The sequence below is a fragment of the Ascaphus truei genome, chromosome 8 (assembly GCF_040206685.1).
Source record: "Ascaphus truei isolate aAscTru1 chromosome 8, aAscTru1.hap1, whole genome shotgun sequence".
Taxonomy (NCBI): Eukaryota; Metazoa; Chordata; class Amphibia; order Anura; family Ascaphidae; genus Ascaphus; species Ascaphus truei.
In genome coordinates this window covers 18,610,928-18,631,395 of record NC_134490.1, presented here as the reverse complement: position 1 = coordinate 18,631,395, position 20,468 = coordinate 18,610,928, and the positions used below count along the sequence as shown (strand labels likewise).

General features: G+C 46.4%; 2 protein-coding genes across 4 annotated transcripts in view; one reads left to right on the top strand and one right to left on the bottom strand.

Annotated features, from left to right (window-relative positions):
- Positions 1-4,204, top strand: part of LOC142501179 (hematopoietic progenitor cell antigen CD34-like) — a 36,285-nt gene extending 32,081 nt beyond the window's left edge. For both annotated transcript variants that reach the window (XM_075610665.1, XM_075610666.1), the window contains exon 8: positions 1,254-4,204. In XM_075610665.1, coding sequence (XP_075466780.1) covers positions 1,254-1,448 — 195 coding nt within the window. In that variant the 3' untranslated portion in view covers positions 1,449-4,204. The remainder of the gene's footprint in view (positions 1-1,253) is intronic.
- NOLC1 (nucleolar and coiled-body phosphoprotein 1) overlaps positions 1-20,468 on the bottom strand; it is an 89,425-nt gene that overhangs the window by 63,614 nt on the left and 5,343 nt on the right. Inside the window, exons 3-11 of one of the 2 annotated variants that reach the window (XM_075610668.1) lie at positions 20,010-20,134; positions 19,320-19,444; positions 18,150-18,291; positions 17,584-17,669; positions 16,740-16,896; positions 15,310-15,432; positions 14,940-15,017; positions 14,337-14,462; positions 13,782-13,988 (exon numbers count right to left, since the gene is read on the bottom strand). In XM_075610668.1, the coding sequence (XP_075466783.1) occupies positions 13,782-13,988; positions 14,337-14,462; positions 14,940-15,017; positions 15,310-15,432; positions 16,740-16,896; positions 17,584-17,669; positions 18,150-18,291; positions 19,320-19,444; positions 20,010-20,134 (1,169 nt within the window). Of the gene's footprint in view, positions 1-13,781; positions 13,989-14,336; positions 14,463-14,939; positions 15,018-15,309; positions 15,433-16,739; positions 16,900-17,583; positions 17,670-18,149; positions 18,292-19,319; positions 19,445-20,009; positions 20,135-20,468 lie in introns of both variants that reach the window. The other variant, XM_075610667.1, reaches the window with a different exon arrangement.

Below are 20,468 nucleotides of genomic sequence, written 5' to 3'. Positions count from 1 at the left end.
CCAGAGATGAAACGTGGGATTTTCAGCTCCGGGGACCCCCTGGCTCCCGAGATACTCACTGCTGAAGGTGGCGCTGGTACTGTCCCCTCCAGGGGGAACCATGGAGGTATAAATCTCCTGCGGTCCAATAGGAAGACCCAAGATCATCCATCGGGGGGGGGGCGGGGGGCGTGTGTTAAGGAAGTAGCAGCGACACCGTTCCCGGTAAGTATGTCTGGAGCCAGGGGAGCTGAAATTAACACTACTCAGGCCCCAGAAGCTACAAATCATTTTATACCAAATACACATTTACAGTATAGCACAGGGGTGGGAAACTCCAGTCCTTAAGGGCCACCAACAGGTCAGGTTATCCCTGCTTCAGCACAGGTGGTTCTTCTACTGAGCCACTGATTAAGCCACCTGTGCTGAAGCAGGGATATCCTTAAAACCTGACCTGTTGAGGACTGGAGTTGCTCACCCCTGGTACAGCAACGAGTGCACATTGTGTAGGAGGTTAATTATTCCCTTGATATAACCGTGTGCCCGTTATGAGAAACACTACATGCTACTTAGTTTCTATAAATACTCTGTGGTTTATGTAACGGATAATAAAAAGAAAATAGAATGAAACCCTTGTTGTGTGCACTGTTCCTCATAAGTCTTCTTTGCGTGTACGGTGCCTTTGCTTTCTTGCCCATTGTGTGCTGCGTGTCCTGAATGCTGAATGATTGCATGTGAAGAAAACATAATGCATGTCTGTAGCCGAATATAAAGCCGCTGTATATGTACTTGGCACTTCCTACTGGCGGCCATTTTTAAAAGTCCCGGAAAAAAAATAAATTCACAAATCCATATCCATTCTTTTTAAAATTAAAACTTTGTGTTTTATTGGATTTTCAAAGACAAAAACAAAAAATGGGAATATACATTTAAGAGGAATGGCGGAAAGGGGGGGGGGTAGTTACGTGGGTACAGAAACAAAGCAGGGATTGGGGAGTGGGGTGTAGGGTACAGTTCAGCTTCAGCAAAACAATGACACAGTAGCTATAATATTTTGTACAACCACAGAGCAAATATTTTAAACTGTCGAATCTATATCCATTGTAATCTACCACCAAATGATATGATCAGGGGGAGTATGAAAGCCAAGGTAGTTTGTGGTAGGTGCGAATTTGTCTTGAAATAGTGAGCAGGATAAAGCTGGAATCTGATTGGTTGAATTGGCTGTGATGTCATCCACACTAACCCTGCTTGCTGTTTGTGTGCCTGTTTAGGGTGAAGACCCGTACTATACAGAAACGGATAGCCGAGGCAACACCCTGGTCTCTGCGTCTGCTCATGGTCAGGCAGAACCACGGGACAAAGCAAATAGAGGAACGCGGGAGAATGGAGCAGGCCAAGCCGTCACCCCGACCGCAACCAACGGGCACTCGAGCAGGCAGCAAGCTGTGTCAGACACCGAACTATAAATAGGGGAAAGGGTGACCCTACAGAACTAGGGGGTGAAAGAGGGGGCAGGGGTGGAGGACATGGGCTTGCAGTTTGAACTGGTGATGGAGAAAACTCATGTAGTGAGTGATGAGCAAGGGCATAGCCAAGGGGGCTATTTGCTAACGCAGGGGTGCTCAACTCCAGTCCTCAAGACCCGTCAACAGGTCAGGTTTTGAGGATATCGCTGCTTCAGCAAAAGTGGCTCAATCAGTGGCTCAGTCAAAGACTGTGCTGAAGCAGGGGTAGCCTGAAAACCTGACCTGTTGAGGGGTCTTGGGGACCTGTGCTGAAGCAGGGGTAGCCTGACAACCTGACCTCTTGAGGGGTCTTGGGGACTGGAGTTGAGAACCCCAAATTGGGGCAGAACCAGGTCAAATGAATAGGAAGACACAAAACAGCACCAAATTTATCAAAGAAAAGGAATCCCATTGAAAGCAATTAGAAATCCGGTGCTATTCTTTTTACCCAGGTTTTGCAGCCGGAAGACTGGTTACAAAATACTGAATCTCTGACACCTGTCTGATGTCACTGACAATGCGACCCTAAAATCTTGTGTAGAGACAGAAGCAAAAAATCATCACCTGCATGTGGAACGCGCTGATTTTATATAGAGCAAGGATTTCACATATTGTAATGTGTATATATATATATATATTATTATTATTTTTTTGAGGCAAAAAGTGGCACTGTGTGCTCATTTGCATGTCATTTCCCAGAATCCCTTGCTGCAGTGGAAGTGCTATATGCTGGGTGATAATGGTGAAAGGTGGGGTTGCAGACCTGCCTAAGACATGCAGATGAGCATACAGTTGTATATATATATATGGTACATATATATATATATACTGTACCGGTATATATATATATAATGTATGTGTGTGTTTTCTTGCTGCATTGTCATACAAACACACCCACATTTACATGTACACATGCACTGCACTGTATATATGGATAAACATACAAACACATTATACATATACATATATACACACATCCAGTTCCATATGTTAAGCTCACCCAGTCCATATAGCACTTGCATATTTTATCATTTTTTATTGAAGGGTGACTAAAAAAGCTACAAGTAAAAAGAAGTCACTAAAACACAACATTTCTTAATTAATAACCTTTCTTAATAATATTGCGCTGCACCAAAGCCTGTACCTCTTTAACTTTCCCTAATATTTAAATGAGGGTTTTGGACTGGTTACATAATTTGGCCAAAGTATGATAAGCCTGCTTACCTCACCAAAGTAACCACAGTCAGGCAAGTTCTAACTTCTAATTTAATTCTATTTTGATCCTGTTTGAGCTGAATTTCTCCTGCTTTCCTATTTAGTTTTCATGGAGGAAGTCACTGATTTGCAAGCTTAAATATCGTTTCCTTGCCATGAGCGTTAATGTTTTTGCTTTTAGCTTTTTTGGTCCCTCTCCAACAGCACTCCGGTAAAAAGATAAATCTAAACCATTGCAAGTGCTATTTGTGCCAAACATGTGAATCTGGATTTGTGTGTATGTAATGATGGGGACCACCTTCTCATAGTTTAAAGGAGAAAATCATGCGCTTTTTAAATTATTATTATTATTTTTTTGACATAGGTTTGAAGAAGGGGGTCTCTGGAACCCCATTCATTTCAGCTCCAGGGACCCCTTGCTTCCCAAGATGCTTACCTCCGTTTGGGGTGCCGGTATCTTGGCAAAGTTTAAAGCTCCCCCATCAGGCGGGCCAATAGGAAGCCGAACTTGATGATGTCACAGCTTCCTATTGGCCCGCAGGGCGCAGGCGCTTTAAAACTCCGCCATTACGTGAACCCTGCTAGCCGAGCGGAGACCGGCACACCCTGCGAAGTGTCTCTGTAAGCAGGGGGCCCCGGAAATGAAATTAATAGAACTAGAAGTAATAAGAAAGGGTTAGTAATTTTGAAATATGGGGTTTTAGTCAATTTTGATGTGTTTTGATCTTGGTTTTTTTGGTGTGTGTCTTCTGCTTATGTGTGTATGTGTGTGTGTATATATATATAAATATATATTTATATATATACTGTATTATGGAAAATATATATTTACATTATGTATACATGCAGTGTGCCATCAAAATGTATTGTATATATGGAATGCCATCAATTAACCAGCTGATGTAATTAGGTGAAAGATGTATAGATCTGAGCTTCAACCCGACCATCAGGAGTGTGAGAGAAAATGCTGCAGTCTGAACATTCTACTGACAGGCAGCTGAGAAGAAACTGCACGAGACTCAAAAACACACAAAGAAAACCCCTGATGTCGCATGTAGTGTATGAGGAAGGGCCACTGTATCAACCACCTATTTTGTTCATTTAAAATGCAGTTGTTTTACAAAGCAATGAATGCCTGGTTAATACTGAAATCGCGATTCTAACTTGATTATTTTGATATTTTAAGTCCTTGTCACTTGTTACATTGAAGAGCTTAATAAAGTCGCATGTACAGTAACAGAACAAGACTAGTGAGGGTAGAAACGTGCTCTTAATGGCAGTCGTTACATGTATGTGCTCCGCCGTGTGTGGGAGGCTAAGAAATCCGTCACGCAGCGGGAATTAGAATGTTTCTTACTCTGATCCAAGCCAAACTCTGCGACTTTCATCCTTCATCCGCTTTTATATCACGGAATAAGGGAGGTCGTGGCTGTTTTAATGCCTTGTAGCCCAATAACTATTTTATATTCTGTATAAAAATAAATGTTTTTTGTTGTTTTTTATACACAGATGTCTTGGTCAGATATAGTTGAAGGGTCAGTTGGTCAGCCAACGTGTCATGGAGCACACAAAGGGCTAAGGGTGATTGACTCTCACTAAGGTAGCCAAAAAAACAGAACAAATGTAGACCCTTTAAATATCAGAGCAGAAACAGTGGTAATAATCTTAGCAAATGGAAGATAAATTGCGTTCCGTGTTAAAGGAGCAATCTAAGCTATCTATTTATTTGTTTACCATAGGTTTCAAGCAGGGGGTCTCCAGAGCTGAACCCCATTCATTTCAGCACCGGGGACCCCCGGCTTCCAGATACATACTTCAAAGGGGGTGCTGGTATCCCTCTGCTTTTCAAAGAACCCGCGTCACGCGAGCCAGTAGGAAGCCGCATCGAATGACGTCACAGCTTCCTATTGACCCGCAGGGTGCGTAATCAATGCTAGCAGAGCAGCTACCGGCACCTATTATGGAGGTAAGTATCTCTGGAAGTCAGGGCCGGCATGCTAGCTGCACCGAGCCTCGCGATTACAGAGGCCTCAGGGGTCTCCCACACAACAATGAAATTGTATGATGGGGGAGAGTGCGTTACCTCTGTAACTCGTACCTTCTCCCACGGCATCTCGTCTCCTTCTGGCATCTCCCCCTGCATGGTCCCATCATTATAGCTCTGCGACGTGCAATAGCAGCGCCTTGCCGTGACAATGGGAACACCCCATGACGTCTCGTGCCACGAAAATGGGACGCCCTGTACACCACGTTGCCATGACAACAGGATGAAGTATGGCGCCGTGACATCACGTGGCATCCCCTTGCCATGGCGTTGCGATGCCATTTGACGTGGCGGAGTCATAATGACAGGGCCATACAGGGGGAGATGCCGGGAAGAGATGAGATGGATGATATGCCGCTGGAGAAGGTAAGAACTGAGGCCCCACACGTCACTTTACCGAACCCCCACAAACATCCCACCCGGCCCTGCTGGAAGCAGAGGGTGAGTGCTGCTGGAATGAATGGGGTTCAGTTTCAGAGACGCCCCGCTGCAATCCTATGGTAAAAAAAATCACAGTCTTGGATTGTCGCTTTAAAATGGATAAGAAGTAACGAGTGACACACTGAGTACATGTCATTACCCAGAATCCCTGGCTGTACTGGAAGCATTGTTTGCCAAGCGATAATGGGGAAAGGCAGATTTGCAGGCCTGTCTGAGACTTACAAATGCACCACACGTATATTTATTTGCTATAGAGTAATGTAGGAATTCATTACACTATTACAAATAACTTGTCCTGTTCTGATAAATCTGGAGTCATTTTTCGCATGAAACAAATGAAAATCTAAGGCACTTCTTCCAGCAAAAGGGATTAAAGGTCAATGAGCCACCTGCTATTGTATTTATTGTTTCTAAATGAACGTCCTAGCTAATGATTTCAAGGTCTCAAAAAGCCCTGGGGACGCGGCAGGGGAAAAGCCCATTAAGGTTTCAATTTGTTTAACATATTATTGTGTAAACATCAGGTCTAAATGTAGGGAAAAGACATTCTCTAAACTTTCTGTAAAAAAACCACACAAAATAGATTTATAACGACAACATTTATTGGCTTTCATTGGCTAGACGGGTGCGCCAACTTTTCAGTCTGTGCCCCCTGCTCGTGCCGCCCCTCCTTATCTGTTCGCCGGCTTTTCTGACGTCATGTGATGTCACGTTACCATGACAACGCGACGTCATGTGACGACGCTTTGCCATGGCAAGGCTTCACCAGAAGATGGCAGAGACCAGGTAAGGGACCTACAGAGGTCTCGAGTGTGCTCCTCCAGCTTTTCATTTAAATGCTTTGGGGAAGAGCGCGGAGCCTAGTTTGCGCACCCTTGCGCTAGATGATGTGCGCTATTGAATATCACTGAAGTTAGTTTTTTTATATATATATATATATATACAAATGTTAACCATGTGAGAGGAGTGATCCTGCTTCACAAATGTTTACGTGTGCGTAGGGTGAACAGACGTCTCGGTGTAGCCAGGACTGTCCCGATTTTTAGGGCTGTGCCGACTTTTTGGGGTGCTGTCCAGGTTTTTTTAATCCTGTTTGCCTTGCATGCGTGATCGGCACTTGACAACTGCGCATGCGCGATCTGCCCTTGCCGGCTGCTCGTGCGCATGCGCGATTAGCACTTGTTAACTACGCATGCGCTATCGGCAAGTTCCGATCGCACATGCACATGAGCGACTGGCAAACGCCGATCACACATGCGCAATCGTCAAGGGCCAATCGCACATGCACACGAGCATGCGTGACATTTGTCCCGGTCTTTGCCGGGTCAAATACAGTCACCATATGTTTTTTGGTCTATTTTTGGACTGTATATATCTCTATTTGGAGCACAGGGATTATGAGGGGACAGGTAGCACCAGGATTCTACTAGTCCTCCCTAGGCTGAGGGAGTGTCACTCGATATCTCATTTTATTGCTCTTTTTTTCTGTGTTAGAAATCAAGATTTTCTTAATCTCTCGCTCATGAGGTTCCCGTGCAAACAGGTAGTCCTGGGGGTCCTCAACTCCAGTCCTCAAGACCCCCCAAACAGGTCATGTTTTTTTTTTTTTTTTTTTAACATTTTTATTAGGAAACAGGCAAATTTACAGGCATATTTCACATCGCAATATCCTAATACGCTTTGATTTTCAAATTTTCCATGTTGGGGGGGGGGGGGGGGGTGTACCGCCAAGAGTGGCGCGACCTCTGGGTCACCGGGTGACCGGGGGAGCGAGAGGTCTGAAAAAGAGGGGGGGATAGAGGGGGAGGGGGGGGGGTGGGTATAGAGATGGGCGGGTGAGGGGTGAGCCTCCCCCACCCCGCCGACCCTAGCGTCCTTCAGGCTGAGGTCTGAATGGTCATAATTTCTTCTATCAGCTTCTCTTGGGTGTCAGTGAATCTCCCAGGGTTCCCAAATTTTGTAGTGGCTTGCAGTCTTGCGTTTGAGAAACGCCGTCAGACGTTCCATGAGCATTACATCGTCTATTCTTCTCTTAACCGCATGAATGGAGGGGGGAGAGATCTTTTTCCAGGAGAATGCCACAGCACACCTAGCCGCGGTAAGGATGGAGGAGATCAATTTTCCTACCGGGCGGTCAATTTCCTCTATTGGCCTGCCCAGGAGGAAGGTCAGTGGATCTGGGTCTAATGTGAGGCTAGTTACCTCTCGGATTAAAGTTTGAATAGAAAGCCAAAATGTTTGGATTTTTGGGCATGACCACCAAATGTGGGCCATGTCTCCTCTCTGTCCACAGCCTCTCCAACATAGATCTGAGGCCAGGGGGTAGATTTGCTTTAATCTAACTGGGGTAAGATACCAGTGGAACATGATTTTGTAGATATTCTCTTTTGTCGTGGTACAGATGGAAGTTCCTGAAGCAGCGTCCCATATATCCTCCCAGTCTTCTCTGTCTATGTCTATACTCAGTTCCGCCTCCCACTTGGACATGTAGTCATGAGTGGAGGGGCCTGCTGTTCTCTCCATACCAGCGTATATGTTAGAGATCAATGCTGTTTGATGTGTACAAGTTCGGCAGAGCCTCTCAAAATTGGTGAGGGGAGGATACTCAAATTTTGGGGACAATTTTTGGAGATAATGTCTAATTTGGAGATACTTAAATGGGCTCAATTCTGGGGCCTCGTGTTTTGTTCGTAATTCTTGGAAGTTCAGCAGCCTTCCATCGCTCAATAGGTCGGCGACCACCCTAACCCCCTTCAGATGGAAGTAGTCGAACTGTTTTGGTTCACATCCTGGGGGGAAATGGGGATTGTTGTGGATCGGAATAAGCAGCGAGCCCGGAGCAGTTAGTTTGAACTTTGATCTGCATTTCCGCCAAACTTCCCAGGTGTGTCTGGTGGCACCAAGGTCGAACCTACGGGGTGGTCTATCCCCCTTGTCTATGCACCAAAGGTGGGCCTGCAGAGAAGGCGTTTTTACGTAGTGGGATTCAATATCTCGCCAGCAATAGAGACCCGGGTCTGCGTTCTACACTACGGCTTGCCTCAACTGGGCCGCTAAATAATACTTTGTGATATCTGGGACACCCAGACCCCCTCTTTCTCTTGGCGTCAGGAGGACCGATCTGGCAACCCTGGGCCTTTTGCCCTTCCAGATAAAATTAAACATTCTATTCTGGATGTTTTTGAGTTCAGGGCTGGGAACATGGATCGGGAGTGTCTGGAAATAGTATAGCAATCTGGGGAGTATATTCATTTTTACTGAGATCATCCTTCCGATCCATGAGATCTGGTAGTCTTCCCATTTGTCCAGGTCTTTTTTGATTTTCCCGAATAAAGCCGGGTAATTATATTTGTACAATGACTGGTAGTTACCTGATACATTCACTCCCAGATATTTAATGTATGAGGAACTCCATCTATAATTAAAGTTCAGTTTTAGTAAGTTAATTTCTGATTCTGATACATTTAAGTTTAGGGCTTCTGATTTATCATTATTAATTTTGTTGTCCGAAATTTTGCCGAACTCCACCAATTCTTTATGAAGATTGGGGAGCGATGTATGGGGGTGAGTTAGGGACAGTATTATGTCGTCGGCAAAGAGCGAGATTTTGTAATTTGTATCGCCAATTGGTACGCCCTGGATATTTGTGCTCTCGCGTATTTTGGCCGCCAGGGGTTCGATTGTCAGGGCGAAGAGGAGAGGGGATAAAGGACAGCCCTGCCTTGTACCATTTGTTATTGGAAATCTTTGCGCTGTACCTCCCGGGAGTTTGATTGCTGCTGATGGATTTTGGTACAATGCTCGGACCCCCTCTAGGAATGAATCCCTGAAACCAAATTTTTGTAAGGTTTTGTCAAGGAATAGCCAATTGATTCTGTCAAACGCCTTCTCTGCGTCCAAGCTCAGGAGAACTGCCTTGGTGTTTGTAAGGTTAATGTGATCTATTATATTTATAATTTTGCGGGTGTTGTCCGAGGCCTGGCGGCCTGAGACAAATCCCACTTGGTCGTTATGGATAAGTCTGGGTAGAATGGGGTTTAATCTGTTCGCTAATATTTTGCTGTATAGCTTAAGGTCGTTGTTCAACAGCGATATGGGGCGGTAACTCCCACATTGCATTGGGTCTCTCCCCTCTTTATGGATTATTGCTAGGTTAGCCAATGACATTGATGCTGGTATGGGGTCACCTTCCATAAAGGAGTTGAACAAGTCCAGCAGGTAAGGAGATAGGGACGGGAGAAACCTCTTGTAGTAGACGTTTGTGAATCCATCAGGGCCGGGGGCTTTGGATAGTTTTAGAGCTTTTACCGCGTCTGCCAATTCCTCTTTTGTGATTTTCCCATTCAGTGTCTCGTTCTCCTTCTCTGTTAAGGATGGGAGGTTGCAGCTATCTAAATAGAGGGGGGGGAGGGAAAAAGGGGGGGGGAGGGAAGGAGAGGGGGGAAGGGGGGGGAGAGAGGGGGGTAGGGGGGAGGGAGGGGGGGTAGGGGGGGAGGGAGGGTAGGGGGAGGAGGGAGAGGGGGTAAGGGGGGGGAGAGGAGGGCGGGGGAAGGGGGAGGGGGGGCGAGGAGGGGAGGCGAGGGGGAGGGGGAGGGAGGAAGGGGGAGAAGGGGAGGGGGGATTAGGAGAAGGGGAGGGGGGATTAGGAGAAGGGAGGGGGGGAGGAGGGGGGAGGGGAGGGGGGGACGGGGAGGGAGGTGGGTGGGGGGGAGGGGAGAGAGGGGGGGAGGGGGGAAGAGAGGGGGTTGGAGGGGGGAAGAGAGGGGAGGGGAGGGGGAGGGAGGGGAAGAGGGGGGGGAAACGGAGGGGGGGAAGGGGGGAGGAGAAACGGGGGGGAGAGGGGGGGGAAACGGAGGGGGGGAGGGGGGGGCCAGATACACCTGTAACAATATGGATAGTCGACAGTCTTTCTGCGTGGACCATGGAGACAGGCCCTGTCCGGATCCCCATCCCCCCCGCCCCCCCCACAGACCGTCTTCAGGAACGGGGAGGCTCTCTGCAGCTGGCGCCGCGGCTTCCTCTCGTCATTTCTCCATAAGCAAGGGGGCCCCCCTCGGCTTCAAGCAAGCTCTCCTCCCGGGATCTCCGCCCCCCCCCTCCCACCCAAAAGCCGCAACCGGCGCCTCCCCCTCAGCTCTGCTCCTTAGCTCTGCTCCTTGGACCACTCTTGCAGGTCTTCTATGGTGGTGCAGGTGGGTCTCCAATGAGACCTGGGTACTGGGTGCGTCGTCGAGGTTCACTCAGCGGAGTGGTCCTCAGGTGTGAGTTCGGCCCTCGAGGGCGTGCTGTCTTTCAAGTGATCTCACTCCATGATGTGTAGGTGGGCCGACTGTGCTGCCGGGGATTTTATTTCGACGTTCAGGTGAACTCCACGGGGTAGACGGCCGCTAGCAGGTATATCTGCGTCTCCTCTTCAGTGATCACTGCAGGCGGATGCATCCGCTCAGTGCTGGGATAGATCTATGGCAACGGCCAACTGGGAATAAGGAGGTTAGTTTGGGTATTCCTTTACTCTGTAGACGGTGGTATCTGCTTGACGCTGGGGTAGGTCTGCGGCCACGGCCAACTGGGAATAAACAAGGGTCGGTTTGGTTTTCTCTTTATTTTCTTTTTCCCTGTGTCTGGGTCTGAGCAGCGGTTCTACGGGAGGAGCGGATGGACTCTTCTCCTTCTTCCGTCTCTCGGCTCGTGCGCTCTTCTGATCCCCACGAGGACGGGGGAGTGAGGCCTAATGCCCTTGCAAATGCCGCCATTTCCTCCGGGCGTCTCAAGGTTAGGAATTTCCCGTTTCTGCTGGCCGTCAGTCTAAACGGGAATCCCCATCTGTAGCGAACGCCACTTTCCCTCAGGAGCAGCGTTAGGGGCTTGATTTCTTTTCGCCTGTTAACGGTGGTTCTGGACAAATCACTGTAGACTTGTATTCTTTCCTCTTGGAAAGTAATATCACCTTTTTCTCGGCAGGCTGTCAGGATTTTTTCTTTAGTGGTGTAACTGTGAAATTTGACAATCAGGTCCCTTCTTCTATTCGGATCCTCCGACCTGGGGCCAAGGGCCCGGTGGGCCCGGTCTATCTCCATGTCTCTGGGTTCCAAATCGTTACATAGGGAGGAGAAAAGTTCCAAGAGGTATGGACGGATGAGATCAGGGCGAACAGCCTCCGGGACGTTGCGGATCCGCAGGTTCTGTCTCCTGTCCCTGTTCTCCTGGTCCTCTATCGCGTCTTTTAGGCACGTCACTTCTTCCCCCAGCCGAAATACTTCGTCTTCGGCCTCCATTAGCCTCTGGAGAGTCTCTCCCTGTTTTGTCTTGAGCTCGGTGATTCTCTCGGTGAGGCCTGAGATCTCCTCCTTAAGCTCCGTGATGGCTAGCTTGAGGTCATGTTGCAGTGAGGAATGGAGTTTGTTGTGGAGGGATGTCATGAAATCCTCGAGGTATGTTTTTGTTATTACCTCTCCCCGGTCGTGGCGGTCGCTTGCAGTGGTGGGGGAGCCGCGTGCGTCGGTGCCGCCTTGGCTTTCAGGCGCCGCGCCTGGGCTTCTCTGCGTCGGCGGAAAAAATTTAGTTACCGCTGGGGTTGAGGCTTTTTTCTGTCGCGACTGCATTGCCGCGGTATTCTTCCTTCTGGGAATGTTTGCCTGGTGCCGTAAGCGTTGCGGGAGGGACGGTGATCCAGGGGGAGGGGGGGTGAGACGCAAGGACGTTGTGGGGGAATGAGGCAGAGTTATTTATTTATTCTGTAGTGTCTGGGCAGCTGAAGTGATGTGGTACTCTGTGCCTCTAGCAGTATTAGGGATACTCTGTTGTTAGCACTTCTTGTGTGATGCTGGTGACTTCGTGTGGGGCCCCCTCAAGATGGCCGCTGTTCTCTCTCTGCCATACCACCAGGGCTTTCCCCCTCTCGGCACCCCCCCTCTCCCACACCCCGGTCCGGTGTTTATTTATGCTGCCGGGGACCCGCGGCACACATGCTCCGCTCGCGCTCTCTCTCCCTCGCCTCCGGCACGGTATTTATTTATTTATTTATCTGCCGGGGACCCGCAGCTCAGATGCTCCGCTCGCGCTCTCCCTCGCCTCCGGCACGGTATTTATTTATTTATGTGCCTCTCCTCGCGGCCGCGGGAGGTTGCAGCGGGTGTTCCTACCGTTCCGAGGGTAGGGGGAGCTCCGTCCCTGTTCACCGGCGACTCTCCGGCTTCCTATCACACGGGACAGACGGTGCCTCGCTGCTCCTTTGCTCCGGTGGGCCCGCGCCTCGCAGGGTGGTCTCCCAGTGCTGATCTTCGGCTCGCCGAGACCAGTTTCTCTGGGGCTCTACGAGGTACCGGGGTTGGTAGCGTGATAGTTGGGGAAAAGGTGCTTGTTTATATAATTATACATAGGGGTCCACGGAGTTCTCCTAGGACGCAGCCATGTCTGGTGACGTCACCGGAAGCCCCCCCCCACGGAGTTCTCCTAGGACGCAGCCATGTCTGGTGACGTCACCGGAAGCCCCCCCAGCTGAATGGATTTTAATATGTTTAGATATTAAGAAATGTACTGTATTTTGGGTCTAGTATAAAAGCCCGCGAAAGATACTGGCTCTGCTAAATGTTAATGCTCAAGGGGGCAACCAGTTGTCTACAACAGACCCCCTGATCAAAGACTTCACCACTCAGATTGTGTACACTAGGGCGGAGAAACGCAGAGCTTGAGTGGTCTGTAAGTGTTGTAATTCACACTTACAGACAAAGGATTTCCTGACAGATACATGTCTGGTAGACTGTAACGCGCCTTTCCTTTAGTGTGGGGCTAGTGAAATGAGACCCCAGGTGGAAAATGTGTGCATGTGCCAACTAACTGGGGGCATGGTCCAACAATGTTTCCCACATTTGCTGGCACAGAGGGATTGGGATTAACCAATACCTGGCACCCAATGCTAAGGTATAGGGCTGAAATCCCATATAAACCAGTGTAAGCCCTATACTCAGGATCTTCGTTACTACATCTACTTGTTACCTGATGCCTGAATGAATTGCCAATCCTGTACCTGATTGCTTCATTGCCCAAACCCCAAGTGTTATATTCTTGTATGTTATTTTTGCAATTTTGTGTGTTCACCTTCTTTAAGGAATAAACTATATTTATTATATCCAAGTCGTGTTCAATTCAACCCAGAGATTGTGTATTATTATAACCCTTCATAGGTTACCGTGACAAAGGCCCACTGTGTGGTTGTATGTTGTCAGACTTGCTTTGGCGCTACATCTGGTGCATAGAGTTAGAATGCGTCCCAATCCCCTTTTGTTTCCCAGCCCTACAGAACCCACTATTAAGAGGAGTTTGTTTTCCATTTACAATGCTACATGTGCCAGGCATCTCATACGCCAGTGCACCAATGTCTGAACTAAAAACCCTGCAATACGGCCCTCAAAGTCAGAGTGAGATCTGGAGGTGTTAAACTCCAAAGTTTAGATTTAAATTCTAAAAGCATTGAGAGTCTTAAAAGCAAATCAACCCCATTGAAGTCAAAGCCATGCGCTTCCCCAACAGTTTAAGTCATCATTTATGAGAAAATAGGGAAATTAGCACCAGCCCAAATTTAAGGAGTCACATACCAGAGCTGTCCGAAGAGCTGGACTCTTTTTTAGAGTTTGCAGCCTTCCCTGGGGTAGTTTTGGCTGGGGTAGCTTTGGCTGCAGCCTTGGCCGGGGTAGTTTTGGCTGCAGCCTTGACCGGGGTAGTTTTGGCTGCAGCCTTGACCGGGGTAGTTTTCGCTGCACCCTTCGCTGGAGTTTTCTTTTTCTCTTCATCACTGCTGGAGTCTAAACACAAGGAACAATCATAAACCAAACTTCTCAGAGCAGCAGCAGTGCCACAAGTATGCACCCTTAGGTTAGGGACGCCAATTATAGTCAGCTCAGTGGCATACTTCTCTTCTATAATAAGTTTTTTTAAATGTATTCTACCAAGTAGTGAGTATTTTTCATTGATAAGGGTTAATAATTATTGTCTTAGGCTTCACTTCTTTTTCCTAATTTGAAACTAGTGCTTTAAAAAAGGAGCCGTTTCCTCCGTTTGTTTTTTTTTATTTTACATTTAGCTTGACCCACACAAGGGCCGAAAGGTGACAGTCTAAACTCCGGGGGCCCCCTGCTTCCCGAGATACATACCCGAGCTTTCAGAGGAGCTGGAATCCTTTTTGGCTTTTGTAGCCTGAACCGTTTTTGCTGGGGCTGGTTTGGCAGGGGTAGTTTTGGACACTGGCTTGGCAGAGGTCTTCTCCTCATCACTAGAGTCTGGGCCAAGAGAAACAGAACCCGCTTACACGTATGCCAACTCCATATTGGGCTGAGAAACTCTAGACTTAAAATCACTTTATAGGTACGAATACATATGGTACAATGGAACCAGGAATTCTTGATAAACTATGGTTGTTTTGTCAGTATGTGTGAAACCATTACCCCAATTACTCAGGGTTATTTTAGGGAGGGGGGCAGGGGGAGAAACAAAGCGTATGTTCTGCTATAGCACAGCGTTCACCTGTTTGAATGTCCTATTGTGTGAGCTACCAATTCATGTAGGACAGCTATTTCAGTGGTAATAAAGATGTATGCTATGCAGTACTGATGTATTGGCCAATAAGTGTCTCGGTTAGCAAAGCAAATGGCAAATATTTCAAGCTACCCAAACTTCCACAGAATCCAGTGAGCTCCAAGACCCATGTGGAATCTAGAACCTCACCCCCCCCCCCCCCAGGCTGAGAACATACATACCAGAATCACTGTCCGAACTAGACTCTGCCTTCGTGGCCATGGGCGCCGATGCTGGAGCCTTTGCTGGGACAATTTTGGCTGCAATGAAAAGGATAAGTTCAGAAGACAAAAACAAGGTAATCTGTAATACTATACCTACAATGAGCAACTAACATTTAGGTTTTTTTTCTTTAATTATGTAGCAAAAAAATTGAAGTGATCCTTAGAGTGAAATGTCAGCAATTACCAAAATATTCTCAGGGAGCTTCCCGGTAACCTCTCATGGTACACAAAGCTTCCACAGAACAGGCTGAAAACCACTGGTCTTACTTCATTCCCAACACACCAGATCTCATTAACTTGCAATAGAATAACTCATGATAGCCGCTACCTTTTTTTGCCGGCTGTTCATCGGCGCTGCTCTCGGCCTTCTTAGCTGGTGCTTTAGCTGCATTCGGCGTCACGGCTACTTTCTTAGTTTGCGCAGTGGGCGGAGGCACGGCGCTGTAGGCACCTTAACCCAATAACAAAAAAGGTTAGTATGTGAAAAGCTACCACGGTATAAAAACGTCACAATTAATGAGGTTATTTCACAGCGCTGTACTACCCGGAAAAGTAAAGGAGGCATTTTGAACTGACCTACAGGAGAGGAGTAATTGGGTAATTCTCTAACAATTACAACAAAAATAATTTATGACAACAAAATCTCCTTCTCCCCTGGCTTAAAAGGAAATGCACAATCTTTTTTTTTTTTTTTGATGATTTGTTATTTGGGATGGGGAATCTGATTCACTTAATACCTTTATTCATACATTTTATCACAATAATTTTAATTTAAAATTTACCTTTGACTATCAGTCATCATATTCATTATCTAGATCTATTACTTTACATCGATATGGAATATAAAATGCAGTATCTTTAGGAAACCGAATTCTTTGTTACGAGTGGACAGCAGTCATCCTAGATCTTTAATTAGGGGGATCCCAAAAAGGACAGTTTCTTCAACTCAGAAGGTTATGCTCAGTTGAGGAGTCCTTCATCACCCAATCAAAAGAACTTACCTCCAGATTCAGACAAAGGGGCTACAAAAATAATCTCTAATCTGTTATAAATCTCCCCTTCCCACAATCAATGAGGCATTTGACTATGCGAAGGGGAAAGCTACAACAGACTTGATCCCAGCAATTAACCAGTGACCTAACAATCATAATCTGTATACGTTTGAAAACTGAAATACACCTTTGTTCATCACACAATATAGTAAGCAACCCTAATAAATACGTTCCAATATACACAAACATTGGGATACACTCAAACTAGATAGAGATCTTATTGCATTGGTGGCACCAGGTCCTAAATTTGCATTAAAAAGGCAAAATTCTTAGCTACACACCTGTATCTGTGCCTGTTTTTTTTTTTTGTTTGTTTCACACTTTTTTATTGAGATTTTACAGGGAAAAACATACATGATAATATATCTCAAATCTAGGTAGAGGGAGACAGACCGCCACGACACATGGCAATATGCCGAGTGGAGGAGGCGTGGCGCAAGTGATTTCAGATGAAGCGTTTTCTTCCCCAGATCTAATGGTCATACCCCCTTGCCGCGCACCCCCCCAGCCAGCCGGGCGCGCATCCAAGGAGCCAGATCTATGTTTCCCTTTTGGTAGAAATAGCATAACACACTCCATAGAACAAAATGACCAAACTAATGTTGCTCACAAAATATCTAGCGTATTTATAAAGCCAGTTCTGCCAATGGCTCAATGAGAAACTTGCATCTTCATCAGGATGGTTACATTTCGGAGCAGGCCTCACCTGGCTTTGGTTTGCCCTTCGCTGTCGTCTTTTCTTCATCAGAGCTGTCTGAAGAGTCCTCGCTACTGGAACCCTTCTTTGCCGGCACGACTTTCTTTGGTGGGGGCTTAGCGGCAGCAGCCGGGGACTTGGCTGGAGGAGTTTTTGTGGTAGCTGCCTTCTGCCCAAAAGAAGGGACGATAGGTTTCCAAAGTGTGTAATGGAGATGTGTGGAGACTACTCCCTACAGCAAGGGTGGGCAATTCCAGGCCTCAAGGGCCATCAACAGGTCAGGTTTTCAGGATATCCCTGCAGTTGCCCACCCCTGCCCTAGAGATATGCAGGGATATTAGAGCACATATATCACTTTCTACCACTATAACAAGCAAACAGCCATCAACCATAGAATTAAAAAAAACTCAGCAGTTTACAAGCTAACTTTGGCTTTCAACAAAATATCCTGCAATAAAAACTTGCGTTCAAGTGAGAGATAGATATAGATATATATATACAGTATATATATTCCATGAGACCAACAAACTAAGTTGCCTACTGTGATTCTTTACTTTCTCCATGTTTAAGTGCAACAAAAACTCCTGTGTAGATGATTCTTTTTTTTTGGAGCATATACAACTGCTGCCAGTTTTATCCAGGAGCATAGTTTTGCTGTACCCAGCTACATGTATATTAGGACTAAAAAACAAATACAATAACAGCTCCATTATTTAGCAGAGTAATTTGACTTTCTAAGTCAAGAACATGTTTGAGAAACTGCATCTGTAACGACAGCAAAATTGCAGTGTCTCATATCTATGTTTCCTAGACGTGAGGAGATCAGCTCGAAGCGTTCCAGAGCTTCCCTTACCTTTGCTGGAGAATCGTCGTCAGAGTCTTCACTGCTGCTATCCTTGGCTTTCCCATTAGCTGCTGTTGGTGTACTCTTTGCTGCGGCTATTTCAACAAGGAAAAAAAAAAGGGGGGGGGGGGGGGGAATTGCAGATCAGTTTCAAATTCAACACTGCGTTTGACAGTGGTTTATCCACATTACCGAGTTTTTAAATCTGTTACGACAAACACATAGCGCTCACTAGCTGGCGAGCAATTATTCCGCAAAACACAATGAATACCTTTAATATTTATAGCAGACAAAGTCCATGTTTCAACCCAGGAGTTATGTATAAATGGCAGATGCCAACACAACAGCCGACAATATGCAGTCACATAAATGGAAGTTGGATTAGTGTCGGCCCATCAAACATTTCCCACAATAATGGAATTAGGGAATTTGTGATGACTAAACCTGTTAAACAGATATTTAGCAAAGAAAACAGACATATCGTAACATTGATTAAAAGCACAAACCCCCACCTATACCAAAAATCTATTTTTTATTAATATAACTGGAACTAGGTGTTCCAACCGGTTCCTTACGCTTCTTTGCTGGGGGCTTGGCCACAGGCTTCTTCTTCGAAGCTTCATCCTCGGAACTGCTGGATTCGGAGCTGGAGCTCTCGGCCTTCTTCTGGGCGGGAGCTTTGGCAGCCGCTGCCTTAGCCTTGGGTGCAGATTTTTTCTATTTTGGAGGTAGGAAAACGGAACAGTTAAACTCGCCCTTAAGTGCCACGGGTAACAAACTTCAGCGGAAACTTTGTAACAGAGCAGCTTTAACCGGGACTTGCCAGGATTGCAGAAAATCAAAGGAGGAGATGAGAAGCAATGACTAGTCCGGGAGTGACCAACGCCAGTCACCAAGGGTCACCAACAGGTCAGGTTTTCAGGATATCCCAGATTCAGCAGAGGTGGCTCAGTTCTTGACTAAGCCACCTTTCCTGAAGCAGGGATATCCTTAAAACCTGACCTGTTGGTGGCCCTTGAAGAATGGAGTTGGCCACTCCTGGACTAGGGTATAGCCGGGTGTGTGTAAATGTGGGGGAGGGTTTTCTGAAGCAAGGGGTCTCAGATGCCACTTTTACTCCTAGCTTCAGCGCAATTTGATTTAAGTGGCGGGCACAAGCCCTGTTCTCTGTCTGTGAGAAGCCATGACAACATCTGTTACTGATCGGCTCACCAGCAGCTCCCAGAAAAGAAAATACACCAGAGGCAGCGGTCGAAGTGTTAAAAAAAAAAATATTGGAACTGTACATAGTCGTAAAAAAAAAAAAACTACATTAAAGAGGGCAGAACTTTTTCATCTATATTTTAGACAGATTTAAGCAAGGTTTATGTAATAAAAATAGAAAGACAGGCTTTTTTTTTTTAATAAATCTCCTTTTCTTTTAAAAATAAATAAGTGGAATTGTATGTTTGTAAATACAATGGTAGTGTTCCTCTGGGTGTGAAAATACAGAAGCAGTGGTCTCCATACCCCCATGTACCGTGGGGGCTCCTGGAGATCAGACAGCAGCGGGGAATCCTAGATCAAACAATGTAAGGATGGGTACGGCTGCTTTAAAAGATAACCCATCCATTCCCGGAGGAATGTGAGGGAAGTGTTTTGATTTTCTATGGCTGCCCAAAAGGGAAACAGAGTGACTGCTGTTCATAAAATCCCCCAATCCCCGAGTTTTTTGGGGACATTCTAAGTACAGGAACCTCTCTTACGGGTGGCGGTTTCTTTGCTTCTTCCTCGGAGTCGGAGTCGTTGCTGGAGTCATCGCTGCCGCTCTGGGTGGACTTTGGTGGAGCAGTCTTGACTCCTGGCTTTTTCCCTCTGGCAGGTTGAGTCGCTAAGAGAACATCATGGGAATTGTTAAGATAAGAGTTGCAGTGCAGTGTTAGTCCGTGAGATCTGCGGCTTTGTCGGAGGCTGCTAAGCCTTCTTACGGACCAAGATCTTCAGATCTCCAAAGACAAGATAATGGAATGGTTGGAAAACTCAAAACCCCGTAGTAAAGTTATAGGGTAAGCAGAGCAATCCCCAGCCTTTAAAGCAGCAATCCCCTTCAAACGTTGAACTCATATGATAGCATCTTGTCCACTGAGCAAGCCCTGCTCTAAATAAAAATGTTTTTCTAGAGTTAAAAAATACATGACTTCATCTCTAGCTTCTGAGGTTACCATGGTAACCTTCAGCCAGCGATGGACTCCAGGGAGAGCTCCATTTTAACTCCCCAGATACTTTCAAAACGCATATATCTCCAAAACACATTTGAAAATAAAATCACATTTGTAAAAGGCACGAAGAAATCTTTTAAAGTGAATTAAAACCAAGGCAGCTCTCAGTTTATCTTCCATACAGCCAGAATTTGCTCTTGGACACCCCTCTCCCAAAATTCCACCCCCCACCCTCACCTGGCTTTTTAGCGGGAGCTTCATCCTCATCACTGGAGCTGTCGCTGCTGGACGATTCCTTCTTCGCCGGCTTTTTCGCAGCCGGGCCGTTAGCGGCAGGTTTCCGCTTCTTCGCTTCCGGTGACCTTGAAGTAGAGAAATTGGAGAGAAAAAAAAAGGGGGTTGTGTTTTTTTCTCATTTCCATATTTGTGAATGATTCTCAAACGCACTGGCGCGAGCCTGAGATACCACGGTCATCATTTAAACATCAGAATTGAAAGTAAAACAAAAAAAATATCACAACAAAAGAGGAACTTAATTTGGGGAAATACAATTTTTTTTTTACAAAAAGAACAAAAATGATGTGCCAACACAATTTTTTATTTTTATATTCATATTGTTTAAACCAGGGGTGGTCAACACTCGTCCTCAAGGTCCACCAACAAGTCAGGCTTTCAGGATATCCCTGCTTCAGCACA